The following is a 19,534-nucleotide window of genomic DNA, read 5'->3' as shown; positions in this document are numbered from 1 at the left end:
AAACCACACAAACAAAAATAGATAAATTAGATGAGTGGGACATACTAAAAATTAAAAACTTATGTACATCAAAAGACTTCACCAGAAGAGTAAAAAGGGAACCCACAGAATGGGAAAAATTTACTGCAGGGCTACAGTGTTAACAACAGCCTGGCATTGATACAATGAAAAAGCTATAGATGAATGGAAAAGAATTATCCCAGAAGTAAATACATTCACACAATCAATTGATCTTTGACAAAGAAACAAAATACATTAAATGGAGAAGAGATCATCTCTTCAACAAAGGGTATCTGCAAAAATGGAAATTGATTTGCAAAAGAATCAAACAAGAGCCACATCTCATACCATATACAAAAATTACCTCAACAAGTATTAAAGATCTAAATGTAAATCACAGAAATATAAAGATCTAAAATAAAAAATCAGGGACAATACCTGGCATACACAGATGATCAAAAATAAAAAAACAATGGAGGACAAAATAGATGAATGGAACATACTAAAAATTAAAAACTTATGTACATCAAAAGATTTCTCCAGAAGAGCAAAAAGGGAACCCACAGAATGGGAAAAAATCTTTTGCAATGACGTGTCAGACAAGGGACCAATCTCTAAGATTTATAGGAAGCTACAATACCTCTACAAGAGAACAACAACCCAATTATAGACACTTCACCCAGGAAGACATTCAGGCAGCCAACGAACACATGAAGAAATGTTCAGGATCATTAGACTTTAGAGAGATGGAAATCAAAACAACAATGAGATATTATCTCACACCAGTAGTAACAGCAAAATTCAAAAAAGCAGAGGATAGGAGGAAGGAGACAAAATGGTGTCCATGGATTACAGTACCTACAGCCAAGCTGCAGCCCAGCAGGGCAACAGTGCTTACCCCCTCAGCCCACTCAAGGATATGCACAAACCACCCAGGCATATGGGCAACAAAGTTATGGAATCTATTGACAACCCACTGATGTCAGCTATACCCAGGCTCAGACCACTGCAACCTATGGGCAGATTGCCTATGCAATTTCTTACGGACAGCCTCCTACGGGTTATAGTACTCCAGCTGCCCAGCAGGCCTACAGCCAGCCTGTCCAGTACTATGGCACGGGTGCTTAGGATACCACCACTGCTACAGTGACCACCACCCAGGCCTCCTACGCAGCTCAGTCTGCCTACGGCACTCCACCTGCCTATCCAACATATGGGCAGCAGCCAGCAGTCACCGCACCTGCAAGACCACAGGATGGTAGCAAGCCCGCTGAGACTAGTCAACCTCAGTCTAGCACTGGGGGTTATAACCAGCCTAGCATGGGGTATGGACAGAGTAACCACAGTTATCCCCAGGTTCCTGGGAGCTACCCCATGCAGCCAGTCACTGCACCTCCATCCTATCCTCCTACCAGCTATTCCTCTTCACAGCTGACTGGCTAGGATCAGAGCAGTTACTCTCAGCAGACACCTATGGACAGCAAAGCAGCAGCTATGGGCAGCAGCTGCCCACTAGTTAACCCTCTCCCACACACCCCCGCCCCCAGACTGGATTCTCCAGCCAGGCTCCAAGTTAATATAGCCAACAGAGCAGTAGCCACTGGCAGCAGAGTTCATTCTGACAGGACCACCCCAGTAGCTGTTTATAGGCAGGAATCTGGAGGATTTTCCCGACCAGGAGAGAACCGGAGCATGAGTGGCCCTGATAACCCGGGCAGGGGAAGAGGGGGATTTGATCATGGATGCATGAGCAGAGGTGGGTGGGGAGGAGGACACCGTGGAATGGGCAGCGCTGGAGAGCAAGGTGGCTTCAATAAGCCTGGTGGACCCATGGATGAAGGACCAGATCTTGATTTAGGCCCACCTGTAGATACAGATGAAGACTCTGGCAACAGTGCAATTTATGTGAAAGGATTAAATGACAATGGGATCCTAGAAGACATGACAGATTTCTTTAAGCAGTGTGGGGTTGTTAAGATGAACAAGAGAGCTGGGCAGCCTATGATGCATATCTACCTGGACAAGGAAACCGGGAAGCCCAAAGGCAATGCCACTGTGTCCTATGAAGACCCACCAACTGCTAAGGCTGCCGTGGAGTGGTTTGATGGAAATGATTTCCAAGGGAGCAAGCTGAAAGTCTCTCTTGCTCAGAAGAAGCTTCCCATGAACAGCATGAGGGGTAGAATGCCAACCCATGAGGGCAGAGGGATGCCACCACCACTCCGAGGAGGTCCAGGGGCCCCAGAAGGTCCGGGGGACCCATGGGTCGCATGGGAGATCTTGGAGGAGACAGAGGTGGCTTCTCCCCAAGAGGACCCCGCAATTCCCGAGGGAACCCATCTGGAGGAGGAAGCATCCAGCACTGAGCTGGGGACTGGTAGTGCCCTAATCCGGGCTGTGGAAACCAGAACTTCGCCTTACAATGCAACCAGTGTAAGGCCCCTAAGCCCGAAGGCTTCCTCCAGCCACCCTTCCTGCCCCCGGGTGGTGACCGAGGCAGAGGTGGCCTTGGTGACATGAGGGGCGGGAGAGGTGGCCTCATGGATCGTGGCGGTTCTGGTGGAATGTTCAGAGACGGCCGTGGTGGAAACAGAGGTGGCTTCTGTGGTGGCCGAGGCATGGCCTGAGGTGGCTTTGGTGGAGGAAGACGAGGTGGTCCTAGGGACCCTCCTGGCCCTTTAATGGAGCAGATGGAAGGAAGAAGAGGAGGACGCAGTGGACCTGGAAAAATGGATAAAGGCGAGCACCACCGCTAGGGGCGCAGAGACCAGCCCTACTAGATGAGACACCCTGCCTGGCGACATTGACTACCAGATTTATTTTTTAAACCAGAAAATATTTTAAATTTATAATTTCATATTTATGTTGGCCACAACATTATGGTTATTCCTTGTCTGTACTTTAGTATTTTTCACCATTTGTGGAGAAATGTTAAAACAAGTTAAGTGTGCCGAGTTTTTTTGTTTTCCTTTTGAAAATAAGATGGTTGTTTAATTAAGACTAAACCAATGGGAACCCTTATGAGCATGCTCAGTGTTGCTGTGGAGAACCTAGAGGGCCCCTAACTGTAACAATGCTCACGGTTGTGATGTTTTTGTTGTTGTTTTTCTTTTCTTTTAAATAAAATTCCAAATGTTTATTTAAAAAAATAAAAGCAGAGAATAACAAATGCTGGCCAGGGTGTGGAGAGACTGAGACTTTCATACATTGCTGTTGGGACTGTAAATGATTCAATCACTCTAGAAGACAGTATGGTGCATCTATAGCAAGTTGGAAATAGAAATACCTTATGATCCAGCAATTCCTCTACTTCATATATAATACAAGGAATACAAGCCAAAATGCAAATAGATATATGCATGCCAATGTTCATTACAGCGCTAGTCACAATAGCAAAATGATGGAAACAGCCAAGTGCTCTTCAATTAAAGAATGGATGAACAAACTTTGGTACGTATACGAAATGGAACACTATGCTACCTTTGAAGAATAACAATGAAGCTGCAAAACACCTCATAGCACGGATGAACTTTGAAGGCATAATGCAGAGTGAAATTACACAAATAGACAAACATTGCATAAAACCATTATTGTAAAAGTTTAAGAACAAAATTTTTCCCATTTGTTGGCTCCCTTTTTACTCTTTTAGTGAAATATTTTGACAAACACAAGTTTCTACTTTTATAATGTCCCAGCCATCTATTTTGTACTGTATTGTTTCTGTGGGGTTTTTTTTTTTGCCATGTTTGATAGTCCATGTATGCCATGTACTAGAGCCCTTATGTTTGTCCCTATTTTTTCACTGATAGTCCATATGATTCTGGGATTTACATTGTGACCTTTAACCCATGTTGAGCTAGTTTTTGTATATGGTGTGAAATATGGGTCTTGTTTCATTCTTTTGTGAATTGATTTCCAGTTTTAAAAGACCATTTATTGAAGAGACGGTCTCCTTCCCATTTAATGCATTTTGGCAGTTTGTCAAAGATAATCTGTCTGTATGTGCATGGATTTACTTAGGGGTTCTCAATGTAAATCTATGTATTTTTTATTTTAGAAATACCAGGCTGTTTTGACCACTGTGGCTCTGTAGTTAAGTTTTGAAGTCATAAAGTGAGAGGCCTCCCACTTTGTTCTTTATCTTAAGCAGTGTTTTGCTTATACGATGTTTCTTTTCCTTCCAAATAAACTTCGTGCTCAATTTTTTTCCATATCTTCAAAGAATGTTGTTGGAATCTGAATTGGGATTGTATTGCATCTGTAGATTGTGCTGGGTAGTATTGACATTTTCACAATGTTAAGTCTTCCTATACACGGGCATGGTATATTCTTCCATTTTTCTAAATCTTGTTTGGCTTCTTGTAGTAGTGTTTTGTAGTTTTCTTTATTGTAGCATTTATTTTGTTTCTCTAATTAAATTTATTCCTAAATAGGAATTAAATTTAATTAAATTTATTCCTAAAATAAGGAAAACAATACCATTTACAATAGCCACCATTTTGGTGGCTATTGTAAATGGTATTGTTTTCCTTATTAACTCACCAGAGCTGTATTTATTAGTATACAGGAATCCACTTTACTGACAATGAGTTCTTGTCATTTTTTAGCTGAGTCTTTGGGATTTTCTCTATATAGGATAATATCATCTGCAAATAGAGACAGTTTTACTTCTTTGCCAATTTGGATGTTTTCAATCCCCTTTTCTTGCCTTATATCTCTAGTTAAGACTTCCAACACAATACTGAATATGAGTGGTGATAAAGGCAACCTTGTCTGGCTCCTGTTTGCAAAGGGAACATTTTCAGTTTTTCTCTATTGACAGTGATGTTGGCTCTTGGTTTTGCATTTATGCTTTTAGTTATGTTGAGGAATTTCCCTTCAATTTCTGCTTTGTTGAGTGGTTTCATCAGGAATGGGTGTTGGGTTTTGTCAAATGCCTTTTTTGCATCAATCAATACAATCATGTGGTTTTTGTCATTAAAAATAAAATTATGTGGTGAATTAGGGTGATTGTTTTTTCTCTTATTGAACCATTTTTGCACCCCTGGTATGCATCACACTCCCTTGAAGAATAACGATGAAGCTGCAAAACATCTAGTAACATGGATGAACCTAGAGGACATAATATTGAATGAAATTACTCAGGCACAAAAGCCCAAATATTGAATAAGACCATTACTGTAAAAGTGTAAGAAAAGATTTCCATATTCGAAAAATAATTCTTTGATGATTACCAGGGGATGGAATGAGGGAATAATAACTCACAGGTTAGAGGCTAGATGCATGATACCTGGGATGACAGGGCAGGCAATAAAAAGGAGATGGGGGCAGATATGTACACAAAGGGAGAGTAGGTAGAAGAGCAGAGATGATGGGATAACATTTAGGGAAGGATGCAGGGCCTAAAGGGGATGGAGGTAGACTGTGATATGCACAGACTTGGAAGAACAGGGCTCTGTAATATAGGGATAGAGACATAGTCTGAATGGGTAAAGGAGGAGAAATATTGTTAAGGTTTGTGACTGTTTTGTGGATATTGGTTTTCCCTGCCTACTATTGAAATATAGACATTTAGGTGGGATAAAAATGAATATTTGGAAATATGATTACTGAAAGCTCGTAAGCCTGGCTTCATCCTGTAATTGATTGGATTATTTAAAAGGTGTGTATATGCCAAGAAAGAAAGAAAGTGTGTGTCTATGCCAAAAAATGTGTCTATGCCAAGAAATTTGGAAGATAACTATCTGGCCAACTGATTGGAAGAGATCTGTATTTGTGCCCATTCCAAATAGAGGTGACCCAACAGAATGTGGAAATCATCGGACAATCTCTTTGATATCCCATGTGAGTAAAGTTTTACTAAAGCTTATACAGAAATGGCTGCAAGCATACATTGACAGAGAACTTCCAGAGGTTCAAGCCAGATTCAGAAGAGGCCGTGGAATGAGGGATATCGTTGCTGATGTCTGATGGATCTTGGCTGAAAGCAGAGAATATCAGAAAGATGTTTACCTGTGCTTTATTGACTACACAAAGGCATTCGATTGTGTGGATCATGACAAGCTATGGACAATATTGTGAAGTATGAGTACTCCAGAACACTTAATTATGCTCATGAGGAATTAGTACCTAGACCAAGAGGCAGTTGTTCGAACAGAACATCAGAACACTGAATGGTTTAAAATTAAGAAACACTGAATGGTTTAAAATTAAAATGGTATTCTTTTACCATACTTATTCAACCTGTGTGCTGAGCAAAAAAATCCAAGAAGCTGGGTTATATGAAGAAAAACTTGGCATCAGAATTGGAGGAAGACTCATTAACAACCTGTGATATGCAGATGATTCAACCCTACTTGCTAAAAGTGAAGAAGACTTAAAATACTTACTGATGAAGATCAAAGACCACAGCCTTCAGTATGGATTGTATCTCAATGTAAAGAGAACAAAAATACTCACCACTGGACCAATAAATAACAATTTTATCAAGGGAGAAAAGATTGAAGTTGTCAAGGACTTCATTTTTCTTGGCTCAACCATCAACACTCATGGAAGCAGCAGTCAAGAAATCAAACGACGTATTGCATTAGGCAAATCTGAAGCATAAGACCTTTTCAAAGTGTTTAAGAGCCAAGATGTCAGCTAGAGGACTAAGGTGCGCCTGACCCAAGCCATGCTATTTTCAATAACCTCATATGCATGCAAAAGCTGGACAATGAATAGGAAGACAGTAGAAGAATTAGTACTTTTGAATCATGATGTTGGAGGAGAGTATTGAAACCGCCATGAGCTGCCAAAAGAACCAAAAGATCTGTGTTGGAAAAAGTGCAGCCAGAGTGTTCCTTGGAGGCCAGGATGGCCAAATTTCATCTCTTATACTTTGGACATATTGTCAGGAGGGACCAGTACCTGGAGAAGGATATCATGTTTTATAAGTGGAGGGTCAGAGAAAAAGAGGAAGACCCCCAGTGAGATGAATTGGCAAAATGGCAGCATCAATGGGCTGACGATTGGCAACAACTGTGAGGCTGGCCCAGGATCGGGCAGTATTTCATCCTGTTGTACATAGGGCCACTATGAGTCAGTATCGACTTGATGACACCTAACAACAAATCCTGGTGTGGCACTGTGGGTTAATGTGCCAGACTGCAAAGCCATTTGAACTGCAAGGTTGGTGGTTCAAGCTCACCAGCTGCTCCTTGGAAATCCTATACAGGGTTGCTATGGGTCAGACCTGACTCGATGGCACTTAACACCACCAACAACAACCTTAGTGCTTCCTGTACATGGCCACTCTGTCATTATCCTTCAGTGTCCCCCTTCTACTTAGTCATAAAAATCCAAACCCTTCTTCATGGCATGAATGACCCCTCATGAACTGGCCCTGATCCATCTCTTATCTCATCTCCTAGCCTTTCTCAGTCTTTAGCTAGACAAACCTACTTACAATCCTTCTAAAGCCTTCCTGCTATTTTATACTTCTTTGCATAGCTGGCACTATCCTCTGTAAACCTCCTTTTCTATTAACCATTGAACCTATAAGTCTCAATGCAAATTCACCTTACATCAATGTTGTCTATTCTGTGAAGGCTTCCCTTTTGGTATCAGTTAGTCATTGCCTCATATGTTGTTGTTAGGTGCTGTCCAGTTGATTCCAACCCATAGTGACCCTATACACAACAGAAATGAACAATGCCCAGTCCTGCATTGATCTCACAATCGTTATCCTTGAGCCCATTGCTGCTGCCACTGTGACAATCCATCCCATTGATGGTCTCGTATATGCCTCATATGTACTATATCATAAATCTATCACAAAACTTATTCCCAGTTCTCCAGTTGTTTACAAAGTGTAACAATCACCTGTGATCTCCTTGAGGGCAGGGCCTGTAATTTATTAAACTTTATGTCCTCTGTGTAGAGATAATGTTTATGCTTGTACCCCATTTGCCCACTTTGGACATCACCTGCAGACAGTATCTGTATATGCCAAAATCTTCATGTCTTTCTACTTAATGGTGTTCTCTGACAGTAGAATCATGCTCTCCAAGAATATCCCTCAACCAGTGAGAGATGGGAGCTAATGGCTGAATATTCTACTCACCCATTGCTGGGACTTTCAGAAATATATTCTATACATAATATCAGAGGGCCTTGTAGTCATGTGATAGTGGGTTTCATTCTGTTTGTGGTTTTTGTTTTCATTCCTTTAGTTATTCACCTTTCACACCGACTCAGTCGTGGCCATCTGATTTGTTTTGCCCAACAGAACTTGAAAAAGTCCTTTCACACAAGTAAATATTTGTAAAATGCTTACATATTAGTGCTTGACCTCTGTTGCATCTTTTCATACCTTTTGTTAATTAATGGGATTGAACTCCAGTTGCCTACTTGTACCCAAATGTCTCAGCACCCAGCGTCATACATGCTTATTGAATATACTCAATAAATGTTTGATGAATGAATGAAATATTCTTCTACTTCTATACTTTCACCTAGTATGACTGTGGATCTTTTAAGTTTCTTTGTTCAGTTTGAAACTCCCATAACTTTTTTTTATTTAGCCAGGATGGTTTGCTGATGAACTCAACTTTTTGCTAATCCTTACAGATCACTCAATTCTCTAAGATTCCCTTGGAGCTAATTCTGGACACTTAATGATGTTGCTCCTGGACTTCAGAATACTTACAGTACCTTGTTTTTCATCCTTCTCCCCCAATTTTAGGCCCAGAAAAATCTATCTTGGACACCTATTCCTGACTGACAGTCCCTAAAAATACAGTCAGCAAGAACTGACTAGAATTGACTTTTGAAAATCAACTTCCTTATTGTGTTTATATATATACCACCTTTGAGAACAATTAATAATCACCTGATGAAATGGATAACCACCTGATGAACTCTATTTTCTTACCCTAACATAACTGGACAACAAGTCAAGATAACAGAAAACTAGGATTTGAAGGCTACCTTATCCTTTGTCATTGGATTCTTAGTTAAACCTTAAGTCACAAAATTCTAGGCTATTAATAGTAATTGATTAACATAAACCATTGTGGTTTACAGTCCAATGCTTATTCTAGAGCACCACACCAGGACTGCTATATGGAAAAATGTACATCAACATTGTACTCTTGCATCATACTTATTCATTCTGTAAACTGAGCAAATAATCCAAGAAGCTGGATTATATTAAGAAGAATGTGGCACATCAGGATTGGAGGAAGACTCATTAACAACATGCAATACACAGAGGATACAACCTTGCTTGCTGAAAGCAAAGAGGACTAAAAATACTTACTGATGAAGATCAAAGACCACAGTCTTCAGTATGGATTGCACTTCAATGTAAAGAAAGCAAAAACCCTCACCATTGGACCAATAAATAACATCATAATAAATGGAGAAAAGATTGCAGTTGTCAAAGATTTCACTTTGCTTGGATCTGCTAACAACACTCATGGAAGCAGCAGTCAAGAAATCAAACAACATATTGAATTAGGCAAATTACTGTACAAGATCTCTATCAATTGATAAAGAGAAAAGATACCAATTTGAGGACTAAAGTGCATCTGACCCAAAGCATGGTATTTTCAAGAGCCTCATGTGCATGTAAATGTTGGACAGTGAATAAGGAAGAGTGTCGAAGAATTGATGCATTTGAGTTATGGTGTTGGAGAAGAACATTAAAAGTACTATGAACTGCTAGAAGAACAGATACATCTGTGTTGGGGAAAGTACATCAAGAATGTTCCTTAGAAGTCAGGATGATGACATTTTGTCTCTCGTACTTTGGACATGTTATCAGGAGGGACCATTACCTGGAGAAGGACATTATGCTTGGTAAAGTAGAGGAACTGCAAAATAGGAAGACCTTTAACGAGATGGATTGCACAGTGACATCAACAATTGGCTCAAGTGTAGCAACAATTGTGAGGATGGCATAGGACCTGGCAGTGTCTCCTTCTGTTTTGCATAGGGTCACTATGAGTTGGAACTGACTGAATGGCACCTAACAACAGCAACATGTTTACAGATAGTAGTGTCTCTTGACACAATTGTCTGTCATTCAGAGACAAATGCTAAGTCATTAGCTATTTTGCAATCATTTATTTGGATATTTATCGAGTGTTTGCTAAAGTATACAACAATGTATTAGTCACTATGGGGCAGTCAAAGACATATAAATTCCTGTTCTAATTTTCACCACATGTAAATCCAGAAGGTGCCTGTTATAGAAATCATGAAACTATAAGTATTCCAGTTTGAAAGATTTTGGGAATTAGTGAAAATTTAGGGGTAAAATGGTGAAAATCAGATTAGGAGACCCTAAAATGAACAGGCATAGATTAAGTTGGTTTATGTGGTTATTAATTCATAGAAATCTCATTTGGTCCAGTTTTATGTCTATTCTGGTCTGAACAGCTGGCATAATGGTTCCAAAATACATTGTCCCAAGCTCAGTCCAATGAAGAACAGGACTCCAAATTCTTTGTAAAGAGTTAAAACTAGTATTCATTGCAAGATCCTTCATAATAGCCCCAAGTGGAAATAGCCTAAGTGTCCATCAACAGATGAATTAATAAACAAAATGTGGTACATACATATGAGTATTGTTATTTTGTTAGTCCATAGAATTGGTCCCAACTCATAGCGACCCTGTATAGAGTTTCCAAGGAGTGGCTGGTGGCTTTGAACTGCCAACCTTGTAGTTCAAAGTCCAATGCTTATTCTACAACCCCACACCAGGACTTCTATATGAGTATTATTTTGTCATAAAAAGAAGTAAATTCTGGTAATGATAGAAAAAAGAAAGGAAAAAGGGGGTATCATTGCTTAGAGTAGCACAGTCTGTTGTTAATGAGTCCTGTTGGTGTGGTGGTCAAGTGCTCTGCTATTAACTGAAAAGTCAGTGACTTGAGAAATGTGGCAGTCTGCTTTTGCTTCCATAAGGATTACAGCCTTGGAAACCTTATGGGCAAGTCTACTCAATGGGCAATACTATAGGATTGCTATGAGTCCAAATATACTTGATGGCAATGTTTTGTTTGTTCTTTTCACCCTTGTGGTATATCTTGTAGTTGATGTTGTTATTTGTTTTGGTTTCTCCCCCCAAAACCACATTGTTGTTGTTGTTGTTAAGTGCCATCAAGTCGATCCCAACCCATAGCGACCCTGTATAGGGGTTTCCGAGGAGCGGCTGGTGAGCTTGAACCACTGACCTTGCAGTTCAAACGGCTTTGCAGTCTGGCGCATTAACCCACAGTGCCACATAAGGACTCCAAAACCATATTATTCTTTGTCTAATGTCTGGGACAGAGGATTGGAACAAGAGCTAGACAACTGTTTTGAGATTAGCTGAAAGTTGATTATGTGACCAAGTGAGCAAATGATATATTCTGGATTTAATTTTGCTGGGATAGTGTTGGTGTTGCTATTGTTAGTTGTGGCTAAGTTGATTTCAAGTTATGGCAACCCCATGTATGCAGAATAGAACTGCTTCATAGTGTTTTCAAGGCTTTCAAAAGCACATCACCAGGACATTCTTTCAAGGTACCTCTGAGTGGGTTCAATCTGCTAACCTTTCCACACACAATTGAGTACTTAACCATCTGTACCACCCAGGAACTCATTGTTGTTGTTAAGTGCCTTGCAGCCAGTTCCTACTCATAAGGACCCTGTATAGGGTTTCCGAGGAGCAGCTAGTGAGCTTGAACTGCTGACCTTGCAGTTGAAACGACTTTGCAGTCTGGCGCATTAACCCACAGTGCCACGCCTAAAATTACTTAAATTTGACAAAAGATTACAATCCATAATAGGCAAAATAAAACTGTATCCAAACCTTGTATCCAAAATGAAGGAAGACAGCACAAAAGAAATAGTAGGCAAAATATTTGAACAGATACTACATAAACAGAGGCTACATTTGTTCTCAGGGGGTATTGTGGGCATGTGATAATGGACTTCATTTTGTTTGTGCTCTTTGTTTCCATTGTACCCAGTAAACATATGAAATAGCCTTCAGCTTTAATTTATCATCAGGGAAATGTATATTAAAATCATGATGATATATCATTACATTCCCACCGGATGGTTAAAAGGAAAAATGTGTCAAATATTAAATGTTAGTGAAAATGTGGAGCAACTGGAATGATCAGGTACTGCTGGTGGGAATAGTAATTGATGTGACTACTTGGGAAAACTGTTTGTCCATGTGATTTTGATTGATAGAAAGATTCCTGCTCTCTGGTGTACATGCCCTGCATAATCAACTCCCCTTAAGTGTGGGTGAGATATGCGATATTCCATTCCTGTGACTAGAATACATCATCTTAATGAAGGGTTTTTCCAGTATAATTAAGGCCCCAAATCAGTTGACTTTGAGTTAATCAAAGGGAAATTTATCTGGGTGGGTCTGACCTAATCAAGTGAATACTAAAAAGGCCTAGGACCACCTTGAAAATAAATATTCTAAGGGTGAGAGGGAATATGGAAAGGCCGTTTGTCAAAGACGTAAGTGTGGTCTTGAGTAGTTGAGAGTAATTCTGCTCAACAAACAGCAAGAAAATGAATGTTTCAATTCTATAATCACAAGGAACTGAATTTGTTTAAAAAGCAAAAACAATAAATTTAGAAGTGATCTTTCTCTAGTCATGTCTCGCCAACAACTTAGTTTTAGTCTGTGAGCACTTGAGCAGATTACCCAACTAAAACGTGCCAGACTAATCTTTGAAATAAAAACTTGGGGTTGTTTGAAGCCACTAAGCTTGTAGTAATTTTTTATGCAGCAATAGAAAACTGTTAGTCTTCCAAAACTGGATATATGTACAACTTTCTACTAAAAAATTTCCTTCTAGGTATATTCCCAACATTAAGGGATACATGTGTTTTGTGTTCACAAACATGCATATACTACAATATTCACAGCAGTACTGTTTATACTAAAAAACTAGAGAGTATCAAGTGAGTAAGAGGAGGATTTACAAGTTATAGATTATGCTTCGTGATCTGGGTGCTAGTTACACATGTATGGTTAGTTTATGAACATTTATCAAGCTTACGTTGTTATGTTGTTATTGTTAAGTGCCGTCAAATTGGTTCTGACTTATAGTTACCTATATATGGTTTCCAAGAAATGACTTTGTGGTTAGTAGTTCAATGCTTATCCTACAGTGCCTTACCAGGACTTCTCTTAAATTATATCATACTTAAAAAAACAAAAAACAAAAAATAAAAGACCAGGAAATAATTCTTCAATTATTTGATAGCACAAGCATTACTAGATTTAAAAAAAAAAAATTGCTAAATAATCACACCTAAGAATAGTCATAGGATTGAGCTTGTGTAAAATTTTCAATATAAGTCTTACATGGAAAAAAAAAATACACAATCCCCCTAATTTTTAGTTTTAGTTTTTAAATTTTTACTTTAACTATACTTCTGTAGTTTTGGACCAACTCTCAATAAATAATTTTTTTTAATATAAGTAAAATTAGTATTTATTTAGAAATATTTAAAATATTAACCATTTTAAAGCACTTTTTTAATACCAGTTTTATCATGATCATAAATTTACTTGCACTGGTCATTAGACCAGGTACTGATAAAATTGTATACATTAATCTCAACATACGTTTGTGAGGAAATGTCTGTTCATAATCTTGTAAGAGTTAAGAATCATAATTATCAAATATTTATTGAATACCTCATATACAGCCCACTGTGCTAGATTTATTGTTGTTGTTATGTGCCGTGGAGTCGGTTCGGACTCATAGCGACCTTGTACAGGGTTTCCGAGGCTATAAATCTTTACGGGAGCAGAAAGCCTCATCTTTCTCCCGTGGAACAGCTGGTAGTTTCGAACTGCTGACCTTGCAGTTCACAGCCCAATTCATAACCACTATGCTACCAGATAGCACATTGGTTATTTTCTTGAAGAAGTAGGACAAACACCAACAAATTTTAAATTACATAGATTTATGTGTTAATGCTAAATAAGTGTTAATTATTTGGAAAAACAGTGAAAAAAAAAAAAAAAGAAAGGAAGGAAAATGTCAGGACTGTAAGATGGTGACTCCAAGGCAGTGTTCTAGGATGCCAAGGAAGGTTTTATGGGGGCAGAACAATGTAAAAAATGAACAATTACTTTAGGTCTGACAGATTTCATTTTAAATCTTTCCAGATATACTTAGCCACTTGCAGCCTTAATATGTTTTCCTCCAAGATACAGGGCTTTTATCAATCATTTCTATCTCATATAAATTTGTGAGATTAGAATGAGATAACTTGGTAAAATAGTTTCTTCTAGTCTATGTAATGAACTCTTCATTTGCATGACTAAATAATTATGGAGAAATTTTGGTGTCTGCCATTGAGTACTAAAAAGAATAAGGCAGTAGGAAGGTAAGGAGGCATACTAAAGGACAGGCGTAAGAGAAGAGGCTGGGGTTTAAAATGCAAGGCAAATGAAAAAGATGACAAAAGTCAGAACAAAATGACAAAAATAAGACAGAATGTTTCCTCAAAGGCTAGTATTCCTAGTACTGTACTGGTTAAGTGATAAAATGAGAGATATGGAGTATACCATACCTGAATATTTACCTTTTAAGTAGAAAGACAATATACTACAGCCATATTCACGTACACACCTGAAATGACTAGAGAATATGTGATGGGACATACTAGTTTATGTAGCCAAGGCTTTGCCTATTGGTCCCACAGAGATTTGGAGAAAGGAAAACTCATTGTGGTTCATAAAATCAGGAATTTGGATTTTGGTTTTGAAGATGGGTGATAAATGGATTAAGGAAAGCAGGGCTTATTCTAGACAGAAGTAACACCAGGCAAAGACTCATCAGACATAAGTATTTTGCCCTAGACTTCTTTTTACTGTTAGTTGTTGTTGTTGTTGTTAAGTGCCGTCAAGTCGGTTCCAACCCATAGCAACCCTGTAGAGGATTTCCGAGGAGTGACTGGTAAGCTTGAATCACCAACCTTGCAGTTCAAACTGACTTTGCAGTCTGGGGCATTAACCCACAGCACCACACCAGTTACCAAGGCAAAATTCACTGGACTTGATAAAGAGGTTCTACTGTGTCAGTACTGACTCAAAGGCACTTAGCAACAACAACCTAAAAGGTTAAGGAGAGAGATAGTGCTATGGATATAAATGTGTACCCTCAAAATATGCTTTGTAAGTCTTAAGTACTATGCCCCTGGTTTGGGAATGGATTGTCTTTGTGATTTAAATGAGACAGCACTGAAGGATAAGCATTCAACCACTAGGTTGGTATGCTGGTTTGAACCCCAGGCTGGTTGTTCAAACTCAACAGCCACTCCTTTGGAACTCTATTCAGGGTAACTGTGAGTTGGAACAAACTCAATGGCACTTAACAACAATAACAACATATCTTGAGTCCATTCTCTTTGATATAAAAAATAAACGAAACAAGAAAGCTGAAAAGCAGAAATGGGAGAAGATTGATGCCACTCCTCATAGAAATCCTCAAGGAACCTGGAAACAAGTTAGAGAAGGACTTTCACCCAGAGAGGACATAGAAAGCCTTCCCCTGGAGTCAGTGACCTGAATTCAAACTTCTAACTTGCAAAGCTGTGAGAAATAAATGCCTGGTTTACAAAAGCAATCACTTCTGCTATTCCGTGGTTATAGCAGAACTAGATTACTAAGAGATTGGATTTGTTTGTTTGAAGCTGTGCTCTCCAAGAAGAAATGGGGAAGAAAGAGGCCTAGGCATCTGTCATCCTTGATTTTGCCCCCAAGTACAAGCTCCCTGAGATGTTAAGGTACATGTATTTGGAGATGTTTCATCTATGATGGGATTGTTTCCACACCACCTTGTTTATAGTCCATCATCAAAATTGTGAATCCCTCATTGCAACTATTTATCATCTCTTTACAAAAAAATCCTCCTGGAGAAGAAATCTTCATTTCTATCAGTTTCATCTACACTGAAATTTGATAGCTTTTTGGGTCATATCCTAAGGGCATATTTTCAAAGGGGGAAGCAAAGAGGAGAGAATTAACCAAGAATATACATCTGTCACACTATAAGAAAGTGCATGGGGGTGGGGGTGACAGGCATTTCTGAGTCAACTGAAACTCCCTTTTCCTTCAAGAACTATGAGCCTGACACTATATCCATTCAGCATACTGCCAAGTCCAGCACAACCAACACAGCACCTAACTTTGTTTGGTGTGTACTAGGGCGTAAAGAGTATGGGTTTCCTCTCTGAAAGTCCTGGGTTTAAATTCTAGGCGGTTTTTATCTGCAGCTTCTGTCCGAACCCATTTCCTTATCAGCATTATAGGGTCAATCGTAAGAGTAGTCTCCTCAGACTGGTACAAATTAACTAAGAATATATGTAGGGAGTCCAGTACATAAAAGTGCCTTATATTTGTCAGCTAATAATAATCATTATGATGTTTTAAAATGACTCCTTAGGCTTAGGTCCTGCAGAATTTTGAGGGTAAAGGGAGGAGGGTCTTTTTGCCTGCTGTGGTAGAGGTACTATTGCACTGGCCCCCAGACCTTGGGCCAAGGCAACAGCAGGCGAACCCTCAGGTGGCGCCATCTCTTCCCTACTCCACCCACGCTCCCCCCGGAGCAACAAGTTCTTTCTGCAGGACCCGCCCGCGCGCCACTGGCAGACACAGAATCTCTTCCCAGACCTCTATCATACTCGCTGGCAAACTCACTGGGGACTGAAATCGCGGCAGCTGCCTACGCCCTACTGGGCTGGTGAGCCTGAAGGAGTCCTCGATGTGACTGGGAGCTAGGCGGAAGGCGTGGGAAGTCAGAACAGAAGGGATTGCTTGGATCCCCAGTAAGCGTCTACACTGAGATGAGACACTACCGCATATTCCATGCTCCTCTTCTCCCAGTAGTACCTCTTGGAATCAGGAGAGGAGATAGGACCCATATTGCCACCGACCTCCACCCACGGCTCTGGTAACTTCATTCCGTTCCCCAGAGTCCCCTCGCACCCTCATTTCATCCCGTCCCTGCGCCTGGTCCCCTATAAGCATTCGAGATCCTTTACAAGATATTTCCCAGGAAGTGCAAGTAGGTCAATCACCGCCTCCACCCAGCATTTTTCTCTCTCTTGTCTTCAAAGGACGCGAAGGGAGCCCTGAGGTGTCCTAAGCAGGAAACTTCCGCTGGCTGCCTTAACAGTTGAATGCAGACAACTTCTTAAAATGGGGATCCCCGTGCTCTCAAGGGAAAGACAGGCTGACCGCCCACACACGAAGAGAGGACACCCCGACTTCTCCGTAGGGAATCCTTCACAAAATCCTCCCCTCGGGCTTTCACAGCCAGGAGTTGAGAACTAGGGAGCCAACCAGGAGTGAGCTCCGGGGTGGGCGTGCGGGGTCGAGGGCGCCGAAGTTCCGCCCAGATTTTGGAGAGAGATCTGTTTTAGTCTCCAAGTCTCCTAGAGCCAGCCAGGGAGCTGTTGTCCCTGGAAAAGAGCAGGCACTGAAGTCATTGGGAGGGAAGTCCTCCAGGCACGGGGTCCGAGAAGTACTGAGGTGAATTGCAGTGCCCAGGCTGTTTGCCTAGTCCTGTGAAAACTACTTTCTCCGTGGTATGGGGGTGGGGGAGACATCTCTGATAAAGCAGTCAACGCCAAGCCACTCGATTTAGCGCTTTATCCCTCCATCTCCAGGCATCTTGAAGAACTTGGTACCTCGGACAGCAGTCCGGGCGCACAACAGAATTTGAAAGGTGTCACCCAATTTTCGCTACTAAACCGAAGAGCAATAAATAATTTTTATGACCTTACGAGTACAATCTGAAGGACATTTTAATTACATAACCCGTGAAAGATCACCGGAGGCTATGTCGTGTTAAAGAGGCGATGGCAGAATATCTGCATCGCACAAGAAAGAGAGAAAACTTGCAAATCTGCAATGAGATTGCGCAGGGTTGCCCCCGTTTTTGGAAAAACATACGAAATGCAAGGGAGACCTTACCTTTCGGACTCCAAAGCCGTGTTCTGTAGCTACTTGGCGAGCTTCTTCTTCTCCCCCTTTATGCAACTCCACGAGAAAATGATTCGTGAACACCGGTCTTTCAGCAGATGCAAAAACCATGACACAGAAGAGGAGCCCAGCGGCCACCTTCCTCCACTGGGAGACACAGCCACCCTGCATTTTCTTTGGGAATGAAAAGTGGGGCTAGGAGGCGCGCAGGCTGACAGAGGAGGAGATCCGGAGGGAAAGTGAAAAAAAAAAAATTATAGGTATATATATATATATTTAAGTCTTTATATAGGGAAAAAGACTGACTAAGGGCTTGGAAAGCTTCAAATCAAAGTGTTCTCCAGCACCTGGCTGGCGGGGAAGCCGTGTGGTCAGGCGGCCCGGCTTGCTGGCAGGGATACGAATGTGGAGAGCTGTGTGTATCTGAGAGAAAGAGCCAGTGTGTGTCTGTATTTGATGCTAAATCTGCATTTTTCAGCTCCTCCTCAGCTCCTATTCCACAGGGGCTGGAGGAGAGCACCATCCCGGGTGACGTGCATCCGGCGGCGGCCAATGAAAGCCGGGCAAGAGGCGGGCCCCGCCCCGGTTCACACCGGCCCCGCCCCAGTCCGCCCCCGACCAGGCCCGCCGGCCTCTGCCTGTTGGGGGCGCCCAGCGCCCAGTCCGCACCCCCGCCCCTTTCAACGCCCTGGAGAGTGTCTCCACCTTTCTGCTCGCGCCAGGCGCGCGTCCAGGAAAATCCCCCCAGTTCTAAGCGAGCTAGCAATGCCAGAGTGATGTCATTGTTTGTGGAAATCTGTAGCCTTGGGAAAGGGAATTACGGTGTGAACTGCTCTCTGAGGCCCGAGGTAAACTGGGGCACCGGCCTTTTCCTATTCTATTTCCTTGCTTATTTCACGCTGCAGAGCAACTCTACTCTGCTACTGCCTCTCACACACACAAATACAAACACGCGCAAGCCACACTTGCTTTCTTTTCTCTCAATACAAGCCAAATATTAACCGTCCTCTCAACACTTTGTTCAAATCCCAGAGAAGATTTGCTTCCTTTCCTGATAGAGGAGGGTTAGGGCAAGCAGCACGGACTCTGGAGAGAGTGTGCAGGGCTGAGCTTTATTTTATTTTTTTGTAGGTTTGAAGGCGATCTGGCACTAAGCAGCAGCGAAACAGAGCAGATTAGGCTTGCTCCCATTGGCAACTGTGATTAGATGAGACTTCCCCATCTGGGCTCTTCCACTGAGGCTGCTTTCAGGAGGGTCTCGGCCAGGATTGACACGCCTGGAATTGCATTCCCAGACTCTGGGGCAGCGGTATGCACAAGGACAGCCAGGTGCTCGATCACCAGGTCTAGACAGCTTTTCCAGGTACCAGGCCAAGACTCCACTGAATGTCTTTGGCTGGAATGAATTCAGGCCAAAGTGGCGGGGGTCAATTAAATTACCAAGTTGAGGAACATGCACTTATGCTCTTGACTTGACCAAAGGCTGGCCACCAACTTCTTCCTGTTCAGGTAGGAGGGAGCCAGACATGC

At 41.3% G+C, this 19,534-nt stretch overlaps 1 protein-coding gene and 1 pseudogene across 2 annotated transcripts in view; one reads left to right on the top strand and one right to left on the bottom strand.

Moving 5' to 3' along the window:
* Window positions 1-18,426, bottom strand: part of PCSK2 (proprotein convertase subtilisin/kexin type 2) — a 416,285-nt gene extending 397,859 nt beyond the window's left edge. The window contains exon 1 of one of the 2 annotated variants that reach the window (XM_006860627.1): window positions 17,996-18,426. In XM_006860627.1, the coding sequence (XP_006860689.1) occupies window positions 17,996-18,175 (180 nt within the window). In that variant the 5' untranslated portion in view covers window positions 18,176-18,426. The remainder of the gene's footprint in view (window positions 1-17,995) is intronic. The other variant, XM_006860628.1, reaches the window with a different exon arrangement.
* Window positions 836-2,780, top strand: LOC102835921 (annotated as a pseudogene).
* Window positions 18,427-19,534: the final 1,108 nt, after the last annotated feature.

Source organism: Chrysochloris asiatica, unplaced genomic scaffold (assembly GCF_000296735.1).
Source record: "Chrysochloris asiatica unplaced genomic scaffold, ChrAsi1.0 scaffold00039, whole genome shotgun sequence".
NCBI classification, from domain to species: Eukaryota; Metazoa; Chordata; class Mammalia; order Afrosoricida; family Chrysochloridae; genus Chrysochloris; species Chrysochloris asiatica.
Note: the sequence above shows the minus strand (reverse complement) of the source record. Positions and strands in the feature narration are given on the sequence as shown.